The sequence below is a fragment of the Oncorhynchus clarkii genome, chromosome 13 (assembly GCF_045791955.1).
Source record: "Oncorhynchus clarkii lewisi isolate Uvic-CL-2024 chromosome 13, UVic_Ocla_1.0, whole genome shotgun sequence".
Classification (NCBI taxonomy): Eukaryota; Metazoa; Chordata; class Actinopteri; order Salmoniformes; family Salmonidae; genus Oncorhynchus; species Oncorhynchus clarkii.
In genome coordinates, this window is record NC_092159.1 from 65849850 (window position 1) to 65862472 (window position 12623).

The window sequence follows — 12623 nt, forward strand, 5'->3', positions numbered from 1 at the left end:
AATATACGGAACGTAAAACACAAACAAATTTCTACGATTTGACCGACTTACAGTTCATACGGAAATAGGTCAATTTAAATTAATTAATCTATGGATATTTAAATTAATTAATCTATGGATATTTAAATTAATTGATTTAAATGAATTAATCTATGGATATTTAAATTAATTAATCTATGGCTATTTAAATTAATTGATTTAAATGTATTAATCTATGGATATTTCAATTAATTAATCTATGGATATTTAAATTAATTAATCTATGGATATTTAAATTAATTGATTTAAATGAATTAATCTATGGATATTTAAATTAATTAATCTATGGCTATTTAAATTAATTGATTTAAATGTATTAATCTATGGATATTTAAATGTATGAATCTATGGATATTTAAATTAATTAATCTATGGATTTCACATGACTGGGAATACAGATATGCATCTGTTGGACGACCAATTGGATACCAGAAATTGTGGAGAAAAAGGGATACAAGTAACAAAAATACAAATATATATATATAAAAAAAATCTCGTGTTTTACATATATATATATATATATACATAAAATAAACATAAGACAATTTTTAACAAATTAAATACAAACTTAAGAAAATCCGTGGCCTTTTATTGTCCCCAGCACAAGGTGCACCTGTGTAACAATCATGCTGTTTAATCAGCTTCTTGATATGCCACACCTGTCAGGTGGATGGATTATCTTGGCAAAGGAGAAATGCTCACTAACAGGGATGTAAACAAATTTGTGCCAAAAAATTTGGTGTGTGAAAAAAAACTGTAGAATTGTAGGAAGTGTCTTAAAATGTCAAAACAAAACTGTTTGTCCCCCCCCCCCCCATATCTGAACAGTTGTCCCCCCCCATATCTGAACCACAGTTGCCCCCTTGCTATAAGATATAAATAAATAGTCTCACCTTTAACCCCTGCGTGCAGTAGTAGAGGTCTCTGGGAGTCTGTATTGCTCTGTCTGGCCACTGCCACAGCTATCCCAACAGGAGGGTGACGGACCTCTCCCCCACCCTCGCCTGGCCCCGCCCCTTCGCCGCGTCCCAACGACCGAGAGCTGTCGGGACGCTCCAGCTCTCTCTTCATCAGCCTCGCCCCCGCTCCTCCTCCTCCTCCTCCCTCCAGCCTCATGAACGCCAGCCCTCCGAACGCGGCTTGGTTGTCCGTGTTCTGCCTGGAGGACCCCTGGCGTTCAGGTGGGAAGGTCCCGCTGTATTTGATCAGACTCTGCATGGCCGACACCTCTCCTCCGTCTGCTCCCCCCTCAGACCCCCCTCTCCTCCCCCCCACTGGGCGGTACAGGGCTGAGGTGTCCAAGTAGCGCCCCTGTCCCTCCTCTCCCCTCTGGGGTTGGGGCGGAGGGTGGGGGGAATGTGTGTGTCTGTGTTGGGGTGTGTGGGGGTTGGATAAGGGTCTGTTGAGTTCCTGCTGGTTATGGTGCGAGGGTTGAGTGTGTGTGTGTCTGTGTTGGGGTGTGTGGGGGTTGGAAGGGGGTCTGTTGAGTTCCGGCTGGTTGTTGTGTGAGGGATGAGTGTGTGTGCGTGCCTGCTGTGTAGAGTGTGCGTGTCCGTGCTGGGAGGCCAGAGCTGCCATATGACTGGTGGCGTAGTTGGCCAATGGGCTGATGGGGTTCCATTTAGGCCCTTCCCCCACCCGCTCCAAGCCCAATCGGATGGCATGTTTTGGCGTGTCCCTGGGGTCCGGGCTGAACCCTGATTGGCTGACGTAACCGTCTCGTTTCAGCGCCGAACCGTTGGAGCAGATCACAGAGCCCTCCTCCCGCTCTCTCTGATTGGACAAATCACCAGGAAGAGAAGCGCGACGGTCCGATAGAGTCTTTTCGGGAAACCTCTCCCTCTCTCTTTCCCTCTCTCTTTCTCTCTCTCTTTCTCTCAGTTTGTCCTGTTTGTCCCTGGCCTGCGATGCGATCTGGATCGGGCCGATCTGCTCATCATAGACCTCCACAGAAGGCACGTAAGTGGGCGCGCTCACACGCTGTTCCCTGATAGGCTCCCGGTGTGCAGGGTAGGCGGGGCCAGGGAGGAGTCCACCGCTGTAGGTAGATTCAGTCTTCCTCAGCCTGTCTGTGTGTGTGTGGGGGCTGGGGTTAGGGTTGGGGGAGCGAGTGGGTGTGTCATCAGTCTCTGGGTAACGCCCAGAAGAGGAGGAGCCCTGGGGGGGTCGAGAAGCAGAGGGGTGGTGGAGGAGAACCTCTCTTTCTCTCTCTCGGTCTCTGTCGCGTTCTCTCTCTCCACTCCTCCCATCCTGTGTCAGATCTACCACACTGTATGGACGAGGCTCCTCTCTCGACCGCTCCCTCTCGCCTCGCTCTCTCTCCTCACGGTAGAGTCTGTTTCTGCCCCCCTCCTGAGGCTCCTCTCTCTCCTCGCGGTAGAGTCTGTCTCTGCCCTTCTCCTGAGGCTCCTCTCTCACCTCGCGGTAGAGTCTGTCTCTGCCCCTCTCCTGAGGCTCCTCTCTCTCCTCGTGGTAGAGTCTGTCTCGGTCCCTGCCCCCCTCCTGAGGCTCCTCTCTCTCCCTCTCCTCGCGGTATGGTATGTCTCTGCCCCCCTCCTGAGGCTTCTCTCTCTCCCTCGCCACACGGTAGAGTCTGTCTCGGTCCCTGCCCCCCTCCTGAGGCTCCTCTCTCTCCCTCTCCTCGAGGTAGGGTATGTCTCGGTCCCTGCCCCCCTCCCGGGAGCTACTCTGGGGGGTGGAACTGGGGGGGATGGAGGAGGGTTGGAGAGGCGGCTGGGGTAACGACACCGGCAGGAAGAACCTCTCTGGAACACAAACACCAACAACACCACCAACACCATCAGATCACTTCATCCTCCAACAACAACACCATCACTTCATCCTCCAACAACAACACCATCACCTCATCCTCCAACAACACCATCACCTCATCCTCCAACAACACCATCACCTCATCCTCCAACAACACAATCACCTCATCCTCCAACAACACAATCACCTCATCCTCCAACAACACCATCACCTCATTCTCCAACAACACCATCACCTCATTCTCCAACAACACCATCACCTCATTCTCCAACAACACCATCACCTCATTCTCCAACAACACCATCACCTCATCCTCCAACAACACCATCACCTCATCCTCCAACAACAACACCTCATCCTCCAACAACAACAACACCTCATCCTCCAACAACAACAACACCTCATCCTCCAACAACAACAACACCTCCCCCCCTTGGGTTGTGCCGTGGCGGAGGTCTTTGTGGGCTATACTCAGCCTTGTCTCAGGATGGTAAGTTGGTGGTTGAAGATATCCCTCTAGTGGTGTGGGGGCTGTGCTTTGGCAAAGTGGGTGGGGTTATATCCTTCCTGTTTGGCCCTGTCCGGGGGTGTCCTCGGAGTGGGCCACAGTGTCTCCTGACCCCTCCTGTCTCAGCCTCCAGTATTTATGCTGCAGTAGTTTATGTGTCGGGGGGCTAGGGTCAGTTTGTTATATCTGGAGTACTTCTCCTGTCCTATTCGGTGTCCTGTGTGAATCTAAGTGTGCGTTCTCTAATTCTCTCCTTCTCTCTTTCTCTCTCTCGGAGGACCTGAGCCCTAGGACCATGCCCCAGGACTACCTGACATGATGACTCCTTGCTGTCCCCAGTCCACCTGGCTGTGCTGCTGCTCCAGTTTCAACTGTTCTGCCTTATTATTATTCGACCATGCTGGTCATTTATGAACATTTGAACATCTTGGCCATGTTCTGTTACAATCTCCACCCGGCACAGCCAGAAGAGGACTGGCCATCCCACATATGCTCTCTCTAATTCTCTCTTTCTTTCTCTCTCTCTCTCGGAGGACCTGAGCCCTAGGACCATGCCCCAGGACTACCTGACATGATGACTCCTTGCTGTCCCCAGTCCACCTGACTGTGCTGCTGCTCCAGTTTCAACTATTCTGCCTTATTATTATTCGACCATGCTGGTCATCTATGAACATTTGAACATCTTGACCATGTTTTGTTATAATCTCCACCCGGCACAGCCAGAAGAGGACTGGCCACCCCACATAGCCTGGTTCCTCTCTAGGTTTCTTCCTAGGTTTTGGCCTTTCTAGGGAGTTTTTAGCCACCGTGCTTCTACACCTGCATTGCTTGCTGTTTGGGGTTTTAGGCTGGGTTTCTGTTCAGCACTTTGAGATATCAGCTGATGTACGAAGGGCTATATAAATAAATTTGATTTGATTTGATCCTCCAACACCAACACCTCATCCTCCAACACCATCACCTCATCCTCCAACACCAACACCTCATCCTCCAACACCAACACCTCATCCTCCAACACCATCACCTCATCCTCCAACACCAACACCTCATCCTCCAACACCATCACCTCATCCTCCAACACCATCACCTCATCCTCCAACACCATCACCTCATCCTCCAACACCATCACCTCATCCTCCAACACCATCACCTCATCCTCCAACACCATCACCTCATCCTCCAACACCATCACCTCATCCTCCAACACCATCACCTCATCCTCCAACACCATCACCTCATCCTCCAACACCATCACCTCATCCTCCAACAACAACACCTCATCCTCCAACAACACCATCACCTCATCCTCCAACAACACCATCACCTCATCCTCCAACAACAACACCATCACCACCTCATCCTCCAACAACAACACCATCACCACCTCATCCTCCAACAACACCATCACCACCTCATCCTCCAACAACACCATCACCACCTCATCCTCCAACAACACCATCACCACCTCATCCTCCAACAACACCATCACCACCTCATCCTCCAACAACACCACCACCACCTCATCCTCCAACAACACCACCACCTCATCCTCCAACAACAACAACACCAACTCATCCTCCAACAACAACACCATCACCTCATCCTCCAACACCAACACCAACACCAACACATCCTCCAACAACAACCACCATCACCTCATCCTCCAACACCACCACCACCACCACCTCATCCTCCAACACCACCACCACGTCCTCCAACACCATCACCACATCCTCCAACAACAACACTATCACCTCATCCTCCAACAACAACACCATCACCTCATCCTCCAACAACAACACCATCACCTCCTCCTCCAACAACACCATCACCTCCTCCAACAACAACACCATCACCTCATCCATCAATTTGCTGAGTATAGTGTTTCAGGTATATCTCACTGGTCATCCCCAAAGCCAACACTTCCTTTGGCCGCCTTTCCTTCCAGTTCTCTGCTGCCAATGACTGGAAAAAATTGCTAAAATCTCTAAAGCTGGAGTCTCATATCTCCCTCTCTAACTTTAAGCACCAGCTGTCAGAGCAGCTCACAGATCACCGTACCTGTACACAGCCCATCTGTAAATAGCCCACCCAACTACCTCATCCCCATATTGTAATTTATCCTCTTGCTCTTTTGCTCCCCAGTATCTCTACTTGCACATAATCATCTGAACATCTATCACTCCAGTGTTTAAATGCTAAATTGTAATTATTTCGCCTCCATGACCTATTTATTCTCTTACCACCCTACTCTTCTACATTTGCACACACCGTACATAGACTTTTCATTAGTGTTATTGACTGTACGTTTGTTTGTGTGTAACGCTGTTGTTGATGTCTGTGTCACACTGCTTTGCTTTATCTTGGCCAGGTCGCAGTTGTAAATGATAACTTGTTCTCAACTAGCCTACCTGGTTAAATAAATAAAGGTGAAATAAAATAATTTATTATCCATCAGAACACAGACGCCGCGTTGGTCCCGAGACGCCGCGTTGGTCCCGAGACGCCGCGCTGCTCCCGAGAACCCAATTGATCCACATTTGTTTGTGTCCCCACCACGTGGGAGAGGTGATGTAATCAACGACCAATAAGGCCTTTTTATTGGGGCTCAGACCGTCTATTACAAATCAATACTTTGATCTGAAGGCAGTATGGTTTGAAGAGACTGAAATGAGACCGTATTTCAGTCTGAAGGCGGTATGGTCTGAAGAGACTGAAATGAGACTGTATTTCAGTCTGAAGGCAGTATGGTTTGAAGAGACTGAAATGAGACCGTATTTCAGTCTGAAGGCAGTATGGTCTGAAGAGACTGAAATGAGACCGTATTTCAGTCTGAAGGCAGTATGAATTGAAGAGACTGAAATGAGACCGTATTTCAGTCTGAAGGCGGTATGGTCTGAAGAGACTGAAATGAGACCGTATTTCAGTCTGAAGGCGGTATGGTCTGAAGAGACTGAAATGAGACCGTATTTCAGTCTGAAGGCAGTATGGTTTGAAGAGACTGAATATTTTGGGGCTCGTAGAGTGGTCTAGAAGGCAGTATGGTTTGAAGAGACTGAATATTTTGGGGCTCGTAGTGTGGTCTAGAAGGCAGTATGGTCTGAAGAGACTGAATATTTTGGGGCTCGTAGTGTGGTCTAGAAGGCAGTACGGTCTGAAGAGACTGAATATTTTGGGGCTTGTAGTGTGGTCTAGAAGGCAGTACGGTCTGAAGAGACTGAATATTTTGGGGCTCATAGTGTGGTCTAGAAGTGGTCGTGTGTACTGACCTTGGTGTGGTGCGTTGTAGAGGTGGTGGTGCTGAGCCAAGCCCAGCGAGGGGGGAGGAGGCTCCAGGTTACCCAGGGGGAGGTGGTAGGGGCTGGGGTACAGACCGCCTGGGAGAGGGGCGTAGCCTGGAAGAGCAACAACACACATCAGTTGGGTCGGTGCTGGGACAGAGCAAATACCTGCACTCCTTAGGCGGTGGGAACCCCAGGAATGGATAGCCCTACTACTGACCTCTGACCTGTAGACACACGGTTGACCTACTCTGCCTAAGAGAGCGCGAGAGAGAGAGAGAGCGAGAGAGCGAGAGAGAGAGAGAGAGCGCGAGAGAGAGAGCGCGAGAGAGAGAGCGCGAGAGAGAGAGCGCGAGAGAGAGCGAGAGATGTGCCTGTCTTCCCTCCAGGAAAGAGGACAGGAGGAGGGATAGAAGTGGGGCAGGAGAGAGATGAGGGACGAGGAGAGAGAGAGATGAGGGACGAGGAGTGAGAGAGAGGACAGGAGGAAGGATAGAAGTGGGGCAAGAGAGAGAGCTGAGGAGAGAGAGAGGACAGGAGGAGGGATAGAAGTGGGGCAGAAGAGAGAGAGGACAGGAGGAGGGATAGAAGTGGGGCAGGAGAGAGAGAGGACAGGAGGAGGAGAGAGGACAGGAGCAGGAGAGAGAGGGGACAGTAGTGAAGCGAGCAGATAGGAACGCAGATAGAACACTGACAGAACATGAAGGACAGTCTGAAACAGTCCGTTACCTTCGTGGGCGGCAGCGTGTGAGGCCCAGAGCTGAGCCATCTGATTGGGTGATCTGTAGGCTGGGTCAGAGGTTAGGGGGGAGGGGCCGGAATAGCCCGGCAGGAAGGGACTGGAGGCTGCTGGGAAGGCATCACCTGGAGGGATGAGATACGGAGACTTTGAAGCTTTATTGAGACGAGACACACAGACACATACAGTAGTCAATACAGACTGACATCATACTAGAGGTCGACCGATTATGACATCATCACACCCATCCAGAATACATCCCAGAGGCCTGGATGAACAAGATCAAAACACTAAAAAGGACAAAAACAGGAGAAAAAAAAACCCCGTGGCCCTGAGCCCACTCTCCGAGGGTAGACGCCCCGCGGCCCTGAGCCCACTCTCCGAGGGTAGACGCCCCGCGGCCCTGTGCCCACTCTCCGAGGGTAGACGCCCCGCGGCCCTGAGCCCACTCTCCGAGGGTAGACGCCCCGCGGCCCTGAGCCCACTCTCCGAGGGTAGACGCCCCGCGGCCCTGAGCCCACTCTCCGAGGGTAGACGCCCCGCGGCCCTGAGCCCACTCTCCGAGGGTAGACGCCCCGCGGCCCTGAGCCTACTCTCCGAGGGTAAAAGCCCCGTGGCCCTGAGCCCACTCTCCGAGGGTAGACGCCCCGCGGCCCTGAGCCTACTCTCCGAGGGTAGACGCCCCGTGGCCCTGAACCCACTCTCCGAGGGTAAAGGCCCCGCGGCCCTGAGCCTACTCTCCGAGGGTAAAGGCCCCGCGGCCCTGAGCCCACTCTCCGAGGGTAAAGGCCCCGCGGCCCTGAGCCCACTCTCTGAGGGTAAAGGCCCCGCGGCCCTGAGCCCACTCTCCGAGGGTAAATGCCCCGCTGCCCTGAGCCAACTCTCCGAGGGTAAAGGCCCCGCCCCGCGGCCCTGAGCCCACTCGCCGAGGGTAAAGGCCCCGCGGCCCTGAGCCCACTCTCCGAGGGTAAAGGCCCTGAGCCTACTCTCCGAGGGTAAAGGCCCTGAGCCTACTCTCCGAGGGTAAAGGCCCTGAGCCTACTCTCCGAGGGTAAAGGCCCCGCGGCCCTGAGCCCACTCTCCGAGTGTGTCTCATGGGTATGCACAAAACACAGTTCCATTTAACACCTCACACTGTACAGGTCACCAACTATTTGACCTTTTGAACCCCTGAAGACAACGCAGCCAAGCCTCGGGGTTAGTGTGTGTGTGTGTGTGTCTGATGGTGATCTGTGGTCCCCTGAGGGATGTGGAGACGTGTTTCTCCAAGTCTTCCTGCAGCTAAATCAGTGTATTAAACCTGCCACACACACACACACACACCTCTGTGCTTTGTAAATCTGTGCACACCCAGCAATCTAAATGACACACAGCCAGTTCTCTAAATAACACACACACACACACACACACACACACACACACGGCCAGTTCTCCAAATAACACACCACTCAAAACCAACACATCCTAAACTGGCACACACACACACACAAACAGGTGTATTAATGACCCTGCTCCAACCACAAACGCCTGAGTAGGTGTGTAAACCAGTAGAGTAGCTCCTAAGACCATCCTACTCAGTGAATTTCAGAAAAACAGAAAATAATGAAACACGTTTTCTTTTTTTAAAGTTCAGGAAAAAAAAACTATAGTAAATATATTCACGTCATTAAAACTGTTTTGCAAAGAAGGTCTACAGTAGCCTCAACAGCACTCTGTAAGGTAGCGCCACGGAACTGACATGTTGTCCACCCAATCAAAGGATCAGAGAATGAATCTAGTACTGAATGCAATAAAACTACAGCTAGCTAGCACTGCAGTGTATAACATGATGAATCTAGTACTGAATGCAATAAAACTACAGCTAGCTAGCACTGCAGTGTATAACATGATGAATCTAGTACTGAATGCAATAAAACTACAGCTAGCTAGCACTGCAATGCATTAAAATGTGGTAAGTTGTTGACTCAAAGAGAGAGAGAGAGACATTAGTTGAATAGTTCTGAACAAATTAATTTATTCCACTTGAGAATCTGCAGAGAGCTATATTCCGTTGTATTATTATACGAACTCATTAGTTCTAGGGAGCTATGTTAACTATGACGTTAGCCAATATGGTGACATTGATAATGATGTTGACTGTGTGCAGCGGTTATGGTACGAAGATTTGAAACTCTCGTTTGCACGTGTTTGGACATTATGATCACACCCCTAGAACAGCTCGATGCAGGCAAGAGTCTGGACTAATGATCACACCCCTAGAACAGCTAGATGCAGGCAAGAGTCTGGAATAATGATCACACCCCTAGAACAGCTAGATGCAGGCAAGAGTCTGGACTAATGATCACACACCTAGAACAGCTAGATGAAGGCAAGAGTCTGGAATAATGATCACACCCCTAGAACAGCTAGATGCAGGCAAGAGTCTGGAATAATGATCACACCCCTAGAACAGCTAGATGAAGGCAAGAGTCTGGACTAATGATCACACCCTAGAAGAGCTAGATGCAGGCAAGAGTCTGGACTAATGATCACACCCTAGAACAGCTAGATGCAGGCAAGAGTCTGGAATAATGATCACACCCCTAGAACAGCTAGATGCAGGCAAGAGTTGACTAATGACCACACCCTAGAACAGCTAGATGCATGCAAGAGTCTGGACTAATGATCACACCCCTAGAACAGCTAGATGCAGGCAAGAGTCTGGACTAATGATCACACCCTAGAACAGCTAGATGCAGGCAAGAGTCTGGACTAATGATCACACCCTAGAACAGCTAGATGCAGGCAAGAGTCTGGACTAATGATCACACCCTAGAACAGCTAGATGCAGGCAAGAGTTGACTAATGATCACACCCCTAGAACAGCAAGATGCAGGCAATAGTCTGGACTAATGATCACACCCTAGAACAGCTAGATGCAGGCAAGAGTTGACTAATGATCACACCCCTAGAACAGCTAGATGCAGGCAAGAGTCTGGACTAATGATCACACCCCTAGAACAGCTAGATGCAGGCAAGAGTCTGGACTAATGACCACACCCTAGAACAGCTAGATGCAGGCAAGAGTCTGGACTAATGACCACACCCTAGAACAGCTAGATGCAGGCAAGAGTCTGGACTAATGATCACACCCCTAGAACAGCTAGATGCAGGCAAGAGTCTGGACTAATGATCACACCCTAGAACAGCTAGATGCAGCAAGAGTCTGGACTAATGATCACACCCCTAGAACAGCTAGATGCAGGCAAGAGTCTGGACTAATGATCACACCCCTAGAACAGCTAGATGCAGGCAAGAGTCTGGACTAATGACCACACCCTAGAACAGCTAGATGCAGGCAAGAGTCTGGACTAATGATCACACCCTAGAACAGCTAGATGCAGGCAAGAGTCTGGACTAATGATCACACCCCTAGAACAGCTCGATGCAGGCAAGAGTCTGGACTAATGATCACACCCCTAGAACAGCTAGATGCAGGCAAGAGTCTGGACTAATGATCACACCCCTAGAACAGCTCGATGCAGGCAAGAGTCTGGACTAATGATCACACCCCTAGAACAGCTAGATGCAGGCAAGAGTCTTGACTAACGATCACACCTCTAGAACAGCTAGATGCAGGCAAGAGTCTGGACTAATGATCACACCCTAGAACAGCTAGATGCAGGCAAGACTTTTCAAGGCGATATTGTACGTGTCACTATCTCCTTAATTTTTCCAATGTGTCTCTCGACCTGTGTGCTCCTTCGTAATAAACTTTTCAATTGTACGCTAGGTTGTAGCAACCTCATGATGGGTATAGGGGAAAATTATGTAAACCTATCACTGTTACATTGAGCTGGGTGAATGGAATATGAATGACAGTAACCTAAACCTGTCACTGTTACATTGAACTGGGTGAATATGAATGACAGTAACCTAAACCTGTCACTGTTACATTGAACTGGGTGAATATGAATGTCAGTCATCCAATATGATGTAATAGAAACAAGGCCATGCTTCACAACAGATACCTAATACACACACTAAGTAAAGGAATTAAGAATATACACTGCTCAAAAGAATAAAGGAAACACTAAAATAACACATCCTAGATCTGAATGAATGAAATATTCTTATTAAATACTTTTTTCTTTACATAGTTGAATGTGCTGACAACAAAATCACACAGAAAATGATCAATGGAAATCAAATGTATCAACCCATGGAGGTCTGCATTTGTAGTGACACTCAAAATTAAAGTGGAAAACTACACTACAGGCTGATCCAACTTTGATGTAATGTCCTTAAAACAAGTCAAAATGAGGCTCAGTAGTGTGTGTGGCCTCCACGTGCCTGTATGACCTCCCTACAACGCCTGGGCATGCTCCTGATGAGGTGGCGGATGGTCTCCTGAGGGATCTCCTCCCAGACCTGGACTAGAGCATCCGCCAACTCCTGGACAATCTGTGGTGCAACGTGGTGTTGGTGGATGGAGCAAGACATGGTGTCCCAGATGTGCTCAATTGGATTCAGGTCTGGGGAACGGGCAGGCCAGTCCATAACATCAATGCCTTCCTCTTGCAGGAACTGCTGACACACTCCAGCCACATGAGGTCTAGCATTGTCTTGCATTAGGAGGAACCCAGGGCCAACCGCACCAGCATATGGTCTCACAAGGGGTCTGAGGATCTCATCTCGGTACCTAATGGCAGTCAGGCTACCTCTGGCGAGCACATGGAGGGCTGTGCGGCCCCCCAAAGAAATGCCACCCCACACCATGACTGACCCACCGCCAAACCGGTCATGCTGGAGGATGTTGCAGGCAGCAGAACGTTCTCCACGGCGTCTCCAGACTCTGTCACATGTGCTCAGTGTGAACCTGCTTTCATCTGTGAAGAGCACAGGGCACCAGCGGCGAATTTGCGAATTTGGTGTTCTCTGGCAAATGCCAAACGTCCTGCACGGTGTTGGGCTGTAAGCACAACCCCCACCTGTGGACGTCGGGCCCTCATACCACCCTCATGGAGTCTGTTTCTGACCGTTTGAGCAGGCACATGCACATTTGTGGCCTGCTGGAGGTCATTTTGCAGGGCTCTGGCAGTGCTCCTCCTGCTCCTCCTTGCACAAAGGCGGAGGTAGCGGTCCTGCTGCTGGGTTGTTGCCCTCCTACGGCCTCCTCCACGTCTCCTGATGTACTGGCCTGTCTCCTGGTAGCGCCTCCATGCTCTGGACACTACGCTGACAGACACAGCAAACCTTCTTGCCACAGCTCGCATTGATGTGCCATCCTGGATGAGCTGCAATA

At 49.9% G+C, this 12623-nt stretch overlaps 1 protein-coding gene across 1 annotated transcript in view; it reads right to left on the reverse strand.

The window, feature by feature from the left end:
- LOC139365270 (trinucleotide repeat-containing gene 18 protein-like) overlaps window positions 1-12623 on the reverse strand; it is a 104808-nt gene that overhangs the window by 77724 nt on the left and 14461 nt on the right. Inside the window, exons 2-4 of the mRNA XM_071102780.1 lie at window positions 7330-7464; window positions 6589-6714; window positions 933-2804 (exon numbers count right to left, since the gene is read on the reverse strand). Coding sequence (XP_070958881.1) covers window positions 933-2804; window positions 6589-6714; window positions 7330-7464 — 2133 coding nt within the window. The remainder of the gene's footprint in view (window positions 1-932; window positions 2805-6588; window positions 6715-7329; window positions 7465-12623) is intronic.